The following is a 19,287-nucleotide window of genomic DNA, read 5'->3' on the forward strand; positions in this document are numbered from 1 at the left end:
CAACGCGACAAGCTAAAGGTTGTTACTGAGATAAAAACCTCTTACTACCATCTAAGTGATACGATTCGCTAATATATATCGCAACACGATAATAAAACAGTACACTGCATAAAAGGAATTTTGTCTAACACTCAACGATGCATCATGACTCTGTGGACAACATCCGACGATCTTGGGCTACAACATTTACGATATAGATGGCAGTATTTATAAAGACTGACTTTAGATCAAGAGAAAGCAACCCTTCAAAATTAATGAAAGAATGAAAAGTTGATTCATGGAACTCTGTTGATAGGAATAAAATTTAGCTTGATGTTTAGCAGAGGTACTGAATGTTCCTCATTTACCATTTATGCATCGTTGGTAGATACGCTTAAAATATTTTCTTACACACCCACTTTACCCCATTCATTTTTTCTATCAAGAAATCCTGTTTTGTAATCAAAACTTTGTACAGAACAGTGCAAGGTAAAAACACTGACGTATAACCTAAAAGGCTAGGCCATGCATCACTGTTCTCACCCTTGGGTGGGAAGTTCCCCAATGTTCACCTAGTCTAGTGTGAGCCAATTGACTGACCCATTAGAACATTCCAGAAAACTCTCATGCTAAACGGTATATGCAAGGATGGACCACAACCAAATGTTTCACATAACAATGGCAAACATGGCGTACTGTAATCCATGTCATCATGAAGCCCAAAAGGTGAAATCAGCGGCTAATCGGAATGCATTTAAAAGGGTCAAACCAATTTAGTTTATTCATACAATCGATAATTTGAAGGTATTGATAAGAGCACATTCATACCTACATATACATGTATTATTAGTCAACATTGAACTAACCGGAACTATTGTAGTAACGTAATCAAGGGAGGTTCTGAATAACCGAAAACACTGAGTTTTAATGCTTAGAAGATTGGCATGTGGTAGCGTCCTTCAACACCCAAGAATAAGCAAAACTATGGAGGTTTGAAAACTTTTTAAAAGACACTTTCCCTACTAATTTTATTAGTTTAACGAATGTAACCAACAAAATATCCTTCGACATATCGAAACGCCTTTCAACAGCCACTATCGAGATCCAATTGTATCAAAGACTGCATTTTGGACGGTAATATGACCATTTATATCCGTCTGCTACCAGGAAACATCAGTAAGTCTCGTTTAGTTTAAAACATCTAGTAGAAGATTATTACTAGTAGGTAAACTTATAAACACGCATGACATGAAAAACGAGTCTCCGATGTTGTGAACTGATAACGATAAGCAACTAAAATAGATATAAAACTAAGCAAATGTGTCTGACAGTTTATATGTTCATAGACCTACCTTGGCTTCGGTACAAATAGACAGAGTTTAAAAAATTTGGTAAGCTATGATATTCTTTAACTATATAGAAAACTGCGTGTAATTATTTCTTTCAAGGAATAATAATCATAGAATCGTAGTGATTGACTGATTTAGAGTGAATACCGATAACTGCATACAATATACTTTCTACATTTTAAAATCAATTTGTAATATTTATTGCATAATTTAGAAAGCAAAGAATTACAAAAGTGACCTCAAGCCGGTAGAATTGAACCGTGAATGTCCTTACATTGGAGAAGCTATGAGACACAGTAGTAGGTTTGTAAGTTGTAAGTATAGATAAAGAATATTGAATGTACACATAGTAAAAAGAAAATCTAGCGGTTGAAAAATGTTACTATTTTTATAAATTAAACAAATTTTCCGAAGTATGACAACTTTGAAATGCTACATGATAGTTAGATAGCCCAGTGCTAGCAAGCTAGGTTTGTTCAGATGAATGCTGTCAAATTTTGAAAGCATCCTTTTCTGACAATATATGTAATTTACAGATAATTGAATGATGGCACAGTATATGCTCACAGACATGAGTGCGTGTGGATATCATGTCTGTATGAATTACTTTCAAAATTACAAGTATCCTTCGTAGAAACTCATACTACTGTGTCTACAGCACATGTGTCAAACTCACGGCCGGCGGGCCAAATCCGGCACACTACATAATTACATTAGGCCTGCAAGATAATCTTACATCATCGTTATTCATGGCACATAGATATGAAGCAATACAGGTTTGGGGTTTGGGCTACAGATCCCTTAATGCAACGCTTCAGCTGCCTTGCCATGTACTTTTCTTGTTAATTACGTCTAGCTATTGCAAAGTAGCAAAGTCTATTGCAAGATATTGCAAAGTTAAAAAAGTTGATTCTGAAAATACAGCTTTTAATAACCAATAGGAGACCAAATAGATGTTTACTGACAATGAGATGTAATTTACCAAGAAATATTTTTAAGGAGAGCAACATATTAAATATAATTTATTTAAAGTATAAGTATGTATCAGAATGATATCCTTATATGTTTTTATTCATATTTATGTTCCAAAAACATTTAGTTTTATTTTGTTCAAAAATTACTTTTTTCGTTTGGCCCATGACCTACAGTGTGTTTTGAATTTTGGTCCCTTGTACAAATGGGTTTGACATCCCTGGTCTACAGAATATGATAATAAACAACGACAGACACTATTGTTCTTGTCATATTGACATTTGTGGCAGATCATATCATTTCCAATACAGACAAAGTCGGATCACAAAATTGTTTTTCAGCCCTATGTAATAGAGAAATTTTTCAGCTTTTCAAAACTATCTTCGGAATTGAAATCGAACCAATTTGACCTGAGATACAGCCTTTTATCAAAAGTAGTGTTGGTCAATATGGTAAACACAACAACCTGAGAAATCTGTCTTCAATGATGATAGTTTGGATTTTAAACAATATTTTTTGTTGACATTTAGGAAGGTCATAGCAGCTACACACTACGAAAATTACATTTTCATGAATGTTGGGAATGATTTGGTTTCACAAAGTCTAAGCCACTTGGACCAGTTTCACTTTGGGAACCCATTGTGCACTATATGAAATGCCTCATTCGTATTGAAAATGATACGACCTGTCACATATGGTTAAGAAGTTAAGTCCTTTAGTTTAAAATTAATAAGAAACACATGTAGGCTACAGTATATGCGGAAGTTCCTCATATTGTACAAACCGTTATAATACTTTTTGCCAAGGGCAAGGGCTATAATAAAGAAGGTAATGTGTAACCGCTGTGATACACGAGTCAGCACTTTTGATGAGTCAACTACTATTGCAATATTTTATCACCTGTTAGTTATCTACTTGAAGGTTCCAAATGTCATAAAGCCAAGATAAAATGGGCCACTGAGTGTGAGACAAAACTTTTGTAACTGGTCCTGAGTAGGTGCATAGCTAATGGTCACTCCGTGTCAGAAAAGAGAATTGGAGCATTGCTGCAGTTTAGTTTACAAAGCTGTTCTTGCTACTAAACTATCAACAATGACATACACTTCACATCGATAAAACTCAAATGCGATATTTTGATCGACATAAATTGGAATAAAAATTTGAGTAACTCGACTCAAATTCACTCATATAATAAACAAATTTGAATTTTTTTCCGGAACAAAATTTAAATCTTTAAAATTTTTAAAGATATATTTTATTTATTTATTTATTATTTGAGATTAAAGTATAGAGATACACCTGAAATGGTAAAATTAAATGAATCACTGAAGATGCACTTATGTAGCTATGAGTTCCAGAATTTTTCGTTAACGTTTAACCAAACATTGCTTAAAGGTTGACTTGCAACAAAATTCACATTACAGTTTTTTGGCATCAAAAGATTCACCATGTCTTACTCTGCTGTGTTGTAGGTACAAAATACGTGGAAATGTGATTACAAATTCTTAAAAGCTCAAAAACGAACACTTAATCACAGCCATCACGAAACCGCCGTAGATCAGAATCAGTTTATTTCTCTGACGTAATCAATCCATTTGGTTATTGTTTTGACACGTGATATTCTCACGTGAATTGAAAGGCCAATAAAAGGCTCAATATAAAACTTCTCGGAGCACTAGTTTATGACAAACACTTCGGGTTTCACCGAAGAGCCCTTACCAAATATAGATGCTTGCTAGTTTGCAGTTTTGTTTCGGCTTGGTCTAATCGTCTAGTCGTAATCTGATCATGTGACCCATACTTCCTGCCAGACAGCGCGAATAATTTCTGCAGCATTTTTCTGCTATCACAGGAGATCAACAAGCCTGTCATGTTTATCAGAGGATGTTATGCACTCCTTCGAGCTAAGGTTAAAAAATCAAACGAATATTTACAGTAGGTTTTGAGATATCAGTGCTCAAAATGACAGCATTACAATGATGATGAAATAGACGCGTAAGAACAATAGACATGGTTTTATTGAATGTGTGAAGTATATTTGTGAAACTATTTCGACGAATGAGGTTGCATGATAGTGTAAACAGAAGCCATCCTGTACAACTACGTCCCATTTGAGCCAACTTGGAAAAAGATTCTAATCTACGGCAGTTTTGTGATGGCTGCGATTAACTGTCCGTTTTTTAGCTTTTAAGAGCTTGTAATCACATTTCCACATATTTTGCACCTACAACACAGCTGAGTAAGACATGGTGAATCTTTTGATACCAAATAACTGTAATGTGAATTTTGTTGCAGATCAACCTTCAAGGTACAAACAGAAGATCATTGTTTTTTCATTTATAAATATGTACATCAATGAAAAAGTACATGGGTACGTGTACACAGTTGAATTCAGGGTTTACAGCTGGGTGATGTACATTCAGTAATCCAACATTTATTGCCAAAATGGTGGTAATTTTAAGATGACGAGTGTATTAATATTTCTTGTTGAAAACAGCAGTTGTCCTGTCATTTGTCATTGGCATACAAAAGTGACAGCATTCAATTTCAAGCTGACTGATATGTTACTAATAACCAGCATGGTCCTTTGCAGACCTGACCTAAAGATATACGATGGCCGACAAACCATCTGAGGCTATTGCAGTCAATGAATTGACTCCAATAGCCTCAGAGAAACACTGGTAATCAAGTGACCTGGCTATATGCCTAGTTACTACAGGCAATGCCCATGAGATTATGTGAATGAACCAGGAAGTAGTTATAATGAATCATTCAAAAGATAAGGGTCTATGACAGACGTAAATAGCTACCAAGCCTGCGGGATGGTTTGACGGAAGGATGGGTCTAGTCAAACTATATTATCAGTGTTATATACATTCATGAGTAGACTAACTAACTAGTAGGAAACTGTAATGTGAAGCCATACGTCATCGCTAAATTATCATATAACGTGAAAATCATAAGTCCTTGACAGGACCAGACAATGCAGCGGATTGCATCATCAAGAATACATAGAATATTTGAATGACACATCTTCTACCAGCTATGTTTTCATTTCTGTTAGCGCAATGGTTGCATCATTCTGTGCCAACGTTCAATGACAAACTAGTTCAATGTAGGAGCTAGAAAACAATGCTTATCTAAAGAACATAACATTGTTTAAAGTGTAACTGTTCGCACACAATTTGAATGAACCTTCAATAGCAAATAATGCATAACGTAACAAGATTAGATCTGATTAATCTATATTGATTAGCTTGCATATCATCGTTAAACTACCTTTTGACTAGATCAAACAACTGGCTGAGAAGAAGGCATTCCAAAAATTTGAACCAAAAACAGCCTCAATTCTAAATGTTAACATAAAAATATCTACTATTGTAAGATTTCCACGTATCATCCACTTAGAATCACTGGTAGATTAGAAAAGGATTGTTACTGAAATTAGCTATTCATGAAAGATGAACTCAGACAAAATTTTTGTAAATATTGTCGGAAAGTATCCGTATTTTTCTATCATTTGAGATTGTTTCTGATGATGAGGTGGTCTGATTGCCAAGATGTTTCAAGATTAAAATCGACAAAACTTGATTAAGGGTAAAATACTCAGATCAAGTAAAAATGCGATTATGACGCCTATAGATGCAAAGAGACCAACAGAATAGAGACGCGTAACTCTGGAGCTTGAACGCAATAGCTGATAGCAGCTATAGCAATGATAACAACTAGTGATGTCATTTCACACATATTTTACTTATTAGCGTTTCAATTGCGAAAATATCGATAATCTCTGATAAAATCTACTAAAACTTTCTGTTAGTTCATCTTTAAGCCTGGTTTACGCTGAGCGCCAGGCGTGCGCTATTCCGATTATCTTGTCTGCTATGCATTAATACGACTTTCTTATACCGTCTAGACATAGTGTGCATATAACAACGTGTCCGGAGCAAAACTTGCATAGGTGAACGTGGTCACAGTGAATCGTTTTTTAGAATAATTAATTTTAGTTTGCAAGCAAAACCTACTTGGCTACAAAAAATTTACTAAACGTGCATCCAACAATGTAAAGCATAACAATTAAATTTAATTATCTTATTTCCACTACAAAGTCTAAAATTGCTATATATATATATGCAGCAAATCAAGGTGTCGATAGTACTTCCACAAAATGTTGTCAACTGCGTTCAACCGTTGAAAGCTCAACAACTAAAGGCTGGCTCACACTATATCGTCGTATGTCAGCGTTTTTCTTTCGGCGTTCGTCGTCGATTATGTGAACCGTAAACCGATGGTTGGCAGCTGTCCAACTTTCTCGGTATTTCGCCAAACATCGACGACCGCCTTTCAAATGTGAACCATTTCGAAAATAGTAATTCGCGCTCGTGAATATCATGATTTATTCATATCCGCTTATGATAGTCGCTGCGGGACTAGTATTCAATTCCAGCACGCAAAAACAAAGAGATCTGCGAAAATTAAAAAAGAGAAATGACAACACTACATCACTGAGTTTTTCCTGATGCAAACGGGATAGGTTTGTGATAGTGTGAACATCATTATCATCGACGATCACCAAAGTACTGTGTCATCGACACCGAGATACGGCGATATAGTCTGGACCGACCTTAAAGTGTTATGAGCCTTATGAGGATCGATTGCCCTCACTCTATTGCACTCATGTTGGTCTATAATTACAAGTTGCATGAGTAGACCAGCAATAACTGTTCTATAGTTGGGTTGGGCCAGACTTGTAAAAACATTCAGTTTTAGTGTTTCTCATCCCTAGCCATAGTCTATCTTTGATTAGGGATGAAAAAACATTTGCTAAAAACAAAATTTTCTGAGTGAAATAGATCGAGCTGCTGTTCCATACAGTTAATGGATAACCAAGGAGGTGTTCCACTTAAAGAGAAACACCTTCTTTTATACAAATTCAACGAGAGAGCACTGCCCAGCAACTGCCATTTTGAGTATTGGTAAGATGCCTTTGGGCTATTTGATCAATTGAGGATTTGTATTACATGACATGTTACAGCAGGTCATCGAAATAATCGTACTATCTTAACATTCCTTCCGTATATACTTGAATAAAGGTAGAAACTCTCTAGTAAAGAATTGGTATTTATTGTGTAATATGTGTTTCGGTAGAAAGATCATCTTTAAATGAAAAAATCTATGTTATTGAATGCATGGTAACATGCCAACAAAAATGGAAAAATTCTAAGAATCTACATCGTAAAAGCTAGAAGCAGCCAGACATGGAATTAGAATCCTTTAATTCAATGAGATTATCATATCATACCATACCTATTGATTCCTCAATTTGTCTTGTCAGCTAATGGGTAGGCCTTATGCTTGTCAAAAGGGACAGGCATTTTAAATTGCAACATACAACTAAATCATCACCTTGATTGAATGATCAGCATCGCTGTACACCATGGTTAATCCGCGTGTAGAGTAGTAACTAAAGGCTACAAGAAGCCAGTAGCCTTTAGTTACACCATACACCATTCTTTCTATAACCAAATAATGAAACTAGCATCGGGATAGTACTCGCATTGATTTACAAGTTACTACATCAAATGACGGATTTACATTAACCCCTTTCTACGTGTCATTCAAAAATTTATGTAAGCGCAAACATGATTGATACAAGTAATTCAGCGAAGATAATATGAAAATCTATGAAATCAACTGCCGACAACTGTTAAATGAACTAAACACAAATTTAAAACAAAAGTTGGCTTAACCTCAATTCAGTCTGCCAGGCGGTTATGCTTCAAGTTGGTCTGTATTGTACAGTTTTAGCAAAAGCGCCAAATTCATCATAGAACTTTCTCTTAGCTTAGGCAGTTGTAACTAAAATACACAGCTGTAATACCGGGTACGGTGAGCGTTTACAACTAAACAATTCACCACCTAAGTTGTTTTGAAATGAATAACCTAGTTGATGAGATGTGATTGTCAGCAGTGTTAAATCATCTTGAGTGAGAAACCCCACAAGTGTGTTGAGTTACAAGATTATTATTGTTATAATTGTTAATTGTTATTATTGTTATAATTGGTATTCAGCTACAAGGTTTTATTTTTCAATTATAATGATCCCCTTTTAATTTAAACCTTTGTGAATAGTGATGATGGAAGGTTTACCTGACAGCTAGGCCTATTATTCGGCTATATTATTATAGGCTATCATCACCTTTATTCCCTAATTAGGAACTACCACTGAGTTCTACTCACAACACAGCATATTTTGCTGACCGAAACATTGATAAGCTTTTCAACAGCAATGGATAATACAACTGAAAATAACTCAACAAATCCACAACAAAGATGAAAGGTTTTTACTCGAAACAAACAGTTCCAGATTGCTAAAGTATTGATAACTGACAAACTTATTGACAAATTAATAAAGAAATAGAAAACTGGTGGTACATGAATAGGGTCTTGGAAAACTCACAAGCCTAACTAGAATATTTTCTTTTAAAAATGATTTAATAATGAAATCTGATTCTTAGTTCATATAATTATCTTATTTCTACCTAGTGAGATGTTACTTTGTTTCGTTATGCATTTATCAGCTTTTCTGATTGCTTGTAAGATATTAATAACAAAAGCTCTCCTTTTCCAAAACATTGGTGACCAGCTGCTGTAACTAAGCAATTAAATCACATTTGTGACATATAAAAGTAAGTTAGCTGGTATTACTAAGTCAATGAGGCAGCACAATACTTTTTCAGATAATAAGCAAAATAAACAGTACTATTTCGTATAATACTAGTATGTCAGATAGTATTACCATGGTCAAGCAAATAAGGATGAACTGTTAGGTATATGTTTAAATAAATAAAATTTAGTTTTGTAGTTTTACTGGAATGAAAATCAGTATAGCTAACTAAATCTCTTAGATAAACTTTTGTATGAGGAAAACAACATGAAAACTTTATATCTTTGATCACTGGTAATGATTATACCATGTCAAAAAGTATGCCACGTTTTAAAGTAAAGTAACAAGAATAGGAGCAACAACTTTTACAGCAAAATATCCATTTTTTCAAAACTGTTTTGAGTAAAACGCCCTAACGTCAAGCAAAATAAAGCATTCAGGTGACCTATCTACTTTCATCGAAATCATAAACTAATGCAACGACTACTGGTTAACGCTTTCAAATTGAGCTTTCTGTATTAGTAGCAATGTTATAAATACTAACATTAGGGTTTATAAGTGCTAGAGAGGATTGAGCGGGTAATGTGACAGAATAAGCAGTAAAATATCTCGTAAATGATCACAGTATCTTTACCTTATCTCACTGAAACATTAAAAAAACATTTAATTTACCTATTTCAGTGCGTACCACACTGGCATCCACTTGATCGGGTCAAATCAGTAGATTATCATTCTCGTTTGTCATCATTTGAAGGAAATGTCATCAGACTCCAACACCTGGCTCAACAGCGTACCAGATCTCTCATCAAGTTCTTGTCGGTACACAGCATAAGCCAAGATCCTCATATCAAAACGTAAAGGGTCACTTACATAGTACTACGTAAAAAAGTCACTTTACAGACGGAAATACAAACTTGATTGTACCGATTCCTGCAGGAACTGTTCTCAAAACGACGTGACGTCAATAACGACGTCTTCAGCAATTTTAATATAAATGTATTATTCGACGATGCATAAAAGCGAGATATTGTGGTTGTCAAAGAAGCCGTCGACCACTAGTTGCCGCAAACTTGTTAACGAATTACCTCGTTTTGCAGTTTACATTCTTCACGCACTGTTATCTTATCCCAACATGTCTTTAAAAGCATTACCGCTTCTCTTTATTAATTTAGGCGGTGAAATGGTTTATATTTTGCACCAGCGTTTGCATGCTCAAAATATAGATGGTTCGAAGTCCCAAAAAGGTAAACCTTTATTTACATACGTATTTTAATGAGTTAGTTTGAGCCTTTTCGTAGAATTAAGCCTAATAAGTCAACTTATCGTGACACCGTTCTGAAGTGAATTTTATTGCCGTGATTACGGATTGCGACTTATTACTAATGAAAAATAATTTTTATGCAATACAGTGCATAAACACAAGCTGTGCATTTTACTAACCGCATTTTCCCATTTGATAAGGTGCCTTAGTTTGTGCTGAAATATATCAATGTTTGGGACACAAGTAGCTTTCAAGTTGCTACTTTATTATCTGTTATGCAATATTTAATAGCATATCAATTAATTATTTCTCATGAATAGAGTGTGTCACATATAGAAACATTTTTATGACATCAACAATTTTAGAACTTGTTGAATAGCATTTGATAGTATGTCTGCAAATTTATTGTTATCTACAACTTCATTTAACCCTGTGTAGTGCTTCATTTTTAAAGTACAGGTAAAAGTTGTTTGAATTGGAGCCAACAGAGATCAATCTATAGTTTAAGGATAGTTTTAGAGGTATTTTATAACTCTAACTACTAACGCTTGACATGTCTGTTGTAGACTATTTTATTTTTATGTATAGCTTTTGTATATTGAATATATAAAATATTGAGATGAACTTCATTTGTTATACTATTCTAATAACTTTTCAGAGATTAATTCTGTGTCATAATCTTATTGCTGTACATCAGTCTTACTTGAATATTGCTTGTGACTCTAAATTTTAACTAATTTGTTCCTTTAGTCATTAATGACATAATCAGCACCATGTATAACAGAAGATACATGGAAGAGATATTCAAGCCACAAGAGTTACACTCCAAGAAAGCAATGAGAACTGTCTTCGACAGACTAGCTCACGCTTCCATTATGAGACTCAATGCGCCGAGCATGGATAAGGTAGAATTAATTTGTTATACAACGTTTTGTTTGCCACATTTATGGTAGAACTATTGTCATACACATCTATGTTGAAAAATTCAATCTTATGTGTTGGGGCAAGGAATATCTTCATGACTGCATTTTTCAAGGCAGCTCCTATACCCACTTACTTGACTTATCCTTGCAACAAGTGCCAGCAAGCTTTATCGGTAATATAATAGGTACAAGCATTGATTGAATATAGTCTTGCTATGAGAATTTAACACAATCCAGCATTGAGTGCAACGCCAGCAAGGTATTTTAGTCGTTGTAGTCTTTGGTTTGAATCGTTGATGCACTAGGTTGTTGTAATTTCAGATTTACAAACGTTTATAATAGGTGGTTTTAACAATAATTATTTTATGTCATTACTTTTTTTTCAGCTGTATGACCTGATGACAATGGCTGTTAAATACCATGTCAGCCTCTGCTCACGACCTAGGGACCTTCTGTTGGTTACACTCAATCATGTCGATGGACTACGAGCTATGGTGCCTAACCAGACTTCTGTCATCGCTACCCTTGATGATCTTTATGAAAACATCATTCAGGTATTCATTTTGGTCATTTTATTACTATGATTGAGACGAGTTTGTTGAATGTGACATCACTGATAGAAAAACACCAAATGTAGTTGCTATTTATTTGTCTATACTGGTCTATAGTTAGCGTCATCAGAGGAAAAAACATTCCTTCTCGCTTGACAACGGTATGTTGCAAATTAGCTCGTACTATCTGGTCCGCTAGACATAAATTTTCATTTACTTTTATCGATTCTTGTAGAATTCGCTTGCTGTTTTTAAAGCAAGTTATGATTAAATGCAGTTCGCTGTTGTATCAATGGCCTGTTGTATCAATGAACTCTATTTAGCTTGTGACATGTATTGCTTTGCATTGTGGTTGGCTATTAAGAATTTAAGTGACTTTGTTGAAACTAGAGTTATTGACATAATCTTGGTGTTAGCCACGAATCAATAACTTGTCTTGTAATGTCATGACCGGTCTTTGCAGACATATGCCAAGATGGGTGAAGGGGAACTCCAGGTGATCCGTCAAACCCTCCTCTCCTTCTTCCAAGATATGCATGTCCGTGTAAGTTTTTGGTAACTTACTATTTTGTCTTTATTACAATTTTATGGTATTTTTATTTTTTGCATTCAGGCATGTAGTATGCACACATCAATTAGCTTGGCTTGGTGCCGATGCAACAACAGGAACAGACATGTTACAAAATACATGTATATGTGAGAAAATTGATTGAATCTACTCTAGCTTTGAGAAATCCAATAAATGTAGTTTTTGTCATAACCTCTTTGGTTTATTAGCGCTAAAAATATGTTATCTGTGCTTCTGAAACAATAGAATTAAAATAAGGAAGTTATTTGTTTAATTTTGGTAACGGTTGTGATCAATGAAAATTTTATCTGTTTCAACTTATTCGATATCAGTTTTGTCTGTTTGATAACTTTTACCCTATTTTCTGTGGATTTGTAGGGATTTTTGCTTTTCTTCAAACTCGCCAAAGATTTTTTATCAAGAATTAAATTATGAATTAGCTAAATTCAAATATGATTTTACTAAGCAACTTGAAGGCTGTTCGCTAGTTTCATTTAACAAAACCATTTCATTACCATAAAAACATAATTTAACTTGTTTCCTATGGAATTTTTTGCTTGTTCTCACAGAATTGACTTTTGCCGAAGATTTTTCAGTTGACAAAAATAACTTTAGCTGTAAAAGCTAAAGTTATTAGTCCTAAAGCTTCCATCTAAAGTTCTTTGAAATCAACAGAAAATTCTGCACAAATAAATGCATTGGAACACGAAGCCATGTTTAATATTTTTTCTAATTTAGTAAAACTGGCTGCAAAAAAGAAAACGCTGTGGTTATCACAGTTGGACTAAAAGGCTGCCCCTATTCTCTAATATAGAAATATAGTTATCAGAAATATCTGAGTCCCTACACTGAACAATTAGCGTGCGCTGCAAATATGTGATTATGTGTTTAGATCATTGTTTACCTTTTTCTTTTCCTTCATCCTGAACCCTTAAATTTGAGACTTCGGTTTTCTATTGCGAGTTCGGATTGAAAAAGAAAGTAACTGCTTCATTTCGTTTAGCGAAATGGTAAACCAATGTCTTCAATTTATTGTGACAAAATTTCGGATGAATGTTTTTATAAAGTTACTAAGGCTTATAACGGCTTACCATCGGAATGAACGATATAGACGAGTTGTTTTAACGACTTTCAATAGTGAAAGAGTTGAAAGAATACGAGTGACAGCAATGTCTTAAAAGCCTGTTGAATATTTTAGTTTTGTGTTATTATCATCTCCTTCCATGGTTTATAATGCCCAAAATTTAAAAATACTATTTTTTTACAATTGTGTAAAAATGATTTATAATAGAAATATATAAAAATATAAATAATATAGTAAATATATTAAGTAAATATAATAATATAAAAATATAAAGAAATAGATGCGTCAATTATTACAAAAAGTCATCGTCACCTTCATTTTAGTCTTACCCACTGTCAACTAGCCGCTGTAAGCACTCTCATCCTAAAATATCAATTTACAACCTACAAAAAGAACATAACACACCAGCCACATGGCTAGTATTTATCCATGCATCCATGAACTCATCTTATAGTACTCGCCCAGTCTCATGTCAGAGGTTGTAGGCGTGTCACTGACAACTGAAGGTTTGCTAGCTGCTTACTGAACTCCGGGTTAGTTCTTGCAATGTCATCTCAAGCATAACACTGCCCTCATTTGGGAATAGATACTCTTTAGATGTATATTGATTGATATAATTGAGGGATATCGTATGCTTACTGCAGCATTTTTGTTCAATAATATTCCTACCAGCTATGCTACCTACGTTCTTCAGTTTCGGTGTGCAAGGTTCGCGCATGAAGAATGTGGTCTTTATACATTATTTAACGGCTAGTATGTGCTTACGATTTTTGCACCTGTAAAGCCTCCAATAACACAAACATCACTTGAGAGAATATCATGGTATCTTTAGAGGAAGTCTTTTGTTTTCAGCCGACACATTTTCCAAAAAGAACATATGTAGCCTTTTCTTTTGATCGCTGGGTTTCAACCCAGAGCTCAGGCAATTTTGAGGATGAGCTACCTCTAGGCTTTTTATCTACATCATCGCCAAAACTATTTTGAGGACATGACCGTCGAATTATTTTCTGATTCAACTGGCCATGTTTTATGTTGTTTATGTCCGGTACAAGATTGCATGAACTGCTCATTCCACAGGCTGATCGGGAAATGCAGCCCTAGTCTAGCGATGGGTTGACACATATTTTGTCCATATTTTATTTGGATTGCATTTGAGATGAATTTATAACGAAGATGTTTGCTTCTGTTTCATGCTGCCTCCCATCACAGATCTATATTTCTACATCCTAATTAATGCAAAAATATATTTTCTTCTCGATAAAATATCATGTAACAACATGTAAGCTTAAAGTTATGTCATCATGCATTTTCACCTGTTTACCAATTTTGTTATTTTAGAAAGCATTGGAGTATCAAGTATGCGATATTCTATGTCTGATTTACTTGTCGTTGATATATTCATAAACATCCCTATAGTTTTATATACTAATGACTAATTCTCGTGTCAATGAACTGTCATGTAATTCAATGTCAGCAGGCCACCAAAAGGGAATCGGTGGAGTTGTTTATGGTCCGTGTGGCCAGGCTGGGGACTCACAAATATTGCCAAGTCGCTTTGCTTCTCCTGGCGTTGTACTAATGATGCATCTATTGTCAATTTTTATGAACCCGTAAAATGGTACTGTCAGTTGCTTGCAGATTATGTTTGCTTGATCTGAGTTTTATACTCGACCGCCATAATTATTTGTTCCAACTCTCACCCATGCAATATCCCTATTTGAAGAGATAATGCTGACAAATAGTTTTATTCAGCTTCATGTTCCCAACTCAGTCAGCGTTTCACTTTTGTATCCCAATGGCAGCAATGGCGCTTGTATTTCAGAGACTTTGTACAGACATTGAATTAGAGTTGCAAAGTTTTCAATTAGTTCATGTGGTGAAGTTTGCGTTGAAGTCAATGTGTTATGATGACGTTTAGTTGGAAATCATGAGATGCTAACTGTATGCGTAGGTATTTATTTCAGTAAATAATTTTTGAAATTCAGTGCTTTAGTTGCTCATTTGAATGTGTTCATATCCGTTTAGATTTTTATGGTAACACTTTCTTTAATATCAATAATGAAACCAGAGCTGTTATTTTTCAAAAAGTAGGCTGAGTTTCATGTTATATATACTTGAGGTTACCAGCACGCAATATCCAGTTTGTCAACTGGTATTGAGGCTTTCTTTACCAAACTGACAGGCATTTTAAAGATAAGCTCACACACAACTTTTGTAGATTTTATCACAAAATATCGGTATTTTTTTATTATTTGTGATTATTTTTGGTGTTTGAGGTGATCTGACTGCCAGGGTGTTTCAAGATTAAAATTGATAAAACTTGATGGTGGTTAATACACTTTAAAAAAAAATATCCGCAGAAATGACATCACTAGTTGTTATCGCTGCGACAGTTGATATCGACTATTGCGTTCAAGCTAAGCATTACGCACCTCATTTCTATTCGTTTCTATTAAATTTATAGACGTCATAATAGCGCTTTCACTTGATCCATGCATTTTAATCGTAATCAATTTTTACCAATTTTAATCCTGAAAGATCCTGTCAATCAGACCACCTCAAATACAAATACTAGTTAGTCTTCTACTACACTTAGCCGAGTTTACACTAGCCGATAATCAGACTTATTTCGCCAAAATCTTGATCAGCCGATATATCTGTAAAACCTTTCATCTTTGGCCGACTTAAAATGTTTCGAACAATCGCCTGAACCGCAGTGTAAAAGTTTCTAATTGGCCAGCAATTTTCCGGTTGCAACAGCTGTTCAATTTGAGTGCAGTCCTGTTATCACACATATTTGCGAAACAAGTTGGCAGTGCTGAAAAGGGGCATAGTGTTGAGAACAGATTACTTGCTGGTATGCACACAGCTTTACCGCTTTAAAAGGTTACAAAAGGCAACAACACGTGAAAGGTCGCGCGGGCTACTTGCTTTGTAGACAGTAGAGGTGTGACCCGTATACACATAACAGACCCAAAGACTTCACCTTGTGATGCTTAGCTTCATCCACAACTGAGTTTATGTAAATGTTGTGTCATCGTGTGTACATGTTGTAGTGTGTTCCACATTTAATTTCGACTTTTTTTTGTAACATTTCCTTGCTATTTGCACTCATGGGTTATTCAAAAAAATGTTTTAAACTTTTTTTCTTGCAATTCTCATAGATTCTTGTGTGCAAACCAAAACGGATAGCAAATAACACACAGGGCTGTCCTGGAATCTTCAGGTTGTCTGAAGCGAGTAGCGGGCATAACATAAAACGAAGAAGTTTTTAGACATTACAGATTATATTTTATAAATACATTCATGCTGAGTTACATTAAATACATTAGCTGAACTCTTTTTGCTGTTAATAATCTATTAATTTAATATTCAGGTTTCCATATTTCTAAAAGAAAGACAGCAGAATCAAACTGGTAGATTTGTGCTGCCTTCCGGTGGACCAGTGCCTGAGGGTACCAAAATCCCTGGAAAGATAATTCTCTACAGCGAAAAGGGTGATGTAAGGCAGTGCAAACAGTTCAACCCGGGTTGGTGCATAACCTTTGACTCATTTTGTCAACTTTAAAGTTTGTGAATTCTAAAATTTTTCATGAATTTAGTCTTACCTCTTGTTGTGCAGGCCCTCGCTATCAAGAGGCAGGAAAGCAAGGCTCCTTGGAGAAAATTGGAGACCGAGTTATCACTCTAGGCACTAACATGTGAGTTTCTTTTTCATAATCTATTGTAGTGCTTGGAATGTACCAGCTGGCAGTACCAGCGCGATGTTTCATACTCAAGTTTTGTTTAACTGTCATTACAGATATTTTACTCGCCAAAGTTTTCATATTTGTCTGCTAACAAAAAATACATTTACTGGATTGACGCACCTTGTTCCTGAATTTATTTTACCAATTGACAGATCAAATGACGTTGTAGCCTCAGGATTAGTGCTTATATGACAGTTTTTTATAATCAACTTTCTGTTATAACAAATTCTTCTTGGATCTTCATTTTGATACAAAATTATCTTTGAATACTGTATTTCTTTGGTTTGAGCAAGCCAGAGTGAAGAACTTCAGATAGCTTGTAAATCTATCACATTTTTCCTAAAAAAGCTTTCAGTAATCGAACAACATCATTTCATAAAAACTCATTAATAGTAATGTAATTAAATAATTGCATAAGTAATTAATAATTAATGTAATAATTAATATATTAATGATATATATTAATTAAATAATTTATATATACATATATCATGGTTGCCAACAGCTCCTTCAAGTGAATATTTTTATTATGCCAAGATGAAAACTTTTTATAAGCAGATGTCTCAATGTTCTCCATAGGATTTGAACCTGTACCCTTACAGATATAACTTGTTAAATCAATGTTCTTCACAGGATTTAAACCTGTGTCCTTACAGATATCGCTTGTTAAATCTCGCAAATAAAAAGCAGAATAAATAAATCATGCTTTTCAATCATATATTTTGCAGCCACTAAAATGTTTGTTTTGCAAGGCCACATTTTGTCTCCCTTGCGATTGTTTAAAGGTACCTTTAGGTCACGTTCGGATGAAATTTACATGCTTATTTGGGGACATATCGAAAAACAACTGCTGTTTCCAGCAGTCATTTGATGGTATATAAAAATAATTGTGCGCTATTGTTTTTCGCAGCTGACCAATGAGTTGATGATGTCCTGATCTTAGATATAAAATATGCGTGCAAAAAATTGTTAGCTGACTTTCTCGGTTATTCTATTGAATAAAGTTAAACCGTTGTCGAGGCAGATACGGAACTACCTTGTTTCACATTTTAGTAACATAATTATTATAACCTTTCAGAGTTTGTATACTTCTAAAAAGTAAAACATTCTAGTGACTCGCGGGTGGTGTTTATCGCATATGGAAATAATTAAATGCTTGTTCTACTGAATGTTATCGATGCCATGTAGATGTACCACTACAATACTCTGCGCATACTGCAAGAGTAAGATCTTTACACTGACAATAGAGCTGGTTTGAAACAATTAGAAACTCAGGCTAGGATTTGGCAAACAACCGCACAACCATTTTTATATGTCATCAAATGATTGGTCGGTACCATGTTTTTTCTAGCAGAAGCCAAATATGCATTTTATCCAGTTACAAGAAAAGATTCAGAGAATCTGCATGAAATATTCTGCTTAACAGCATATTTCACATGAAAATGGTGTGATAGGAAGATTTATTTAATTTATGAAAAAATTATTTCATTAAATGATGTTATAAAATAGTCATCCATGCAGAAGTGGTTTGTTATCTTCTCACCGTAAACAGTTTTATTGTAGGTATGCAACACATAAATCGTCTGACGCAACAACTTCAAGAGCTGAAGGTAGAGCTCTTGTGGTAAAGAAGACAACTACCAACACTGTTGATCTCAGCTGCCCTGATCCTAATGCCAAAGCTCAGCTGGATCTGCTCTCAACTCTCATCGGCTCCGACAAAGTCAAACAGTCTGCCTTCCGAGTAAACCTTTTCAACAATGACGAGGAGGAAGAGTAAGTGACATAATTAAATCTCTTTTTCATAGATACTTCCTGTGAGCATTCGATACAGACATGAGAATACTATCTCTTTCCATTCTTCTCATGGGAGGTGTCTTTGTTAATGTTTGCAGGAGTTACGAATCTCCTGTGGTTGGACAACTCGAACAGGAAAATATAGAATACGTAAACATAGATGCTCGGCACAGCGAGCACCGCTACCTCGCCAAGGTGATGGGAGATATGAACATCGGAGCCTCCAAGAGACGCGATGACGACCTTCTTGATCTTATGGATCAAGCATAAGCTTTGTATACCTGAACTATTTTTGTTAGCGACTCGATTGTTGTGCAACCTTGTGATTGGTTGAAGCAATAGTTTATGTTCTATAATCTTTGCCGTTGTCCATTTATTTTATAACCA

The 19,287-nt window shown here is 34.8% G+C and overlaps 1 protein-coding gene across 1 annotated transcript; it reads left to right on the forward strand.

Moving 5' to 3' along the window:
* The first annotated feature begins 10,026 nt into the window (after positions 1 to 10,026).
* LOC137399482 (protein OSCP1-like) lies at positions 10,027 to 19,180 on the forward strand. The gene is made up of 8 exons (XM_068085615.1): positions 10,027 to 10,211; positions 10,979 to 11,133; positions 11,538 to 11,705; positions 12,166 to 12,246; positions 16,731 to 16,884; positions 16,977 to 17,055; positions 18,667 to 18,879; positions 18,999 to 19,180. Exons 1-8 carry the CDS (start codon positions 10,100 to 10,102, stop codon positions 19,168 to 19,170), a joined length of 1,134 nt encoding a protein of 377 aa, XP_067941716.1. The 5' UTR covers positions 10,027 to 10,099; the 3' UTR covers positions 19,171 to 19,180.
* Positions 19,181 to 19,287: the final 107 nt, after the last annotated feature.

Source organism: Watersipora subatra, chromosome 7 (assembly GCF_963576615.1).
Source record: "Watersipora subatra chromosome 7, tzWatSuba1.1, whole genome shotgun sequence".
In the NCBI taxonomy this organism is placed as follows: Eukaryota; Metazoa; Bryozoa; class Gymnolaemata; order Cheilostomatida; family Watersiporidae; genus Watersipora; species Watersipora subatra.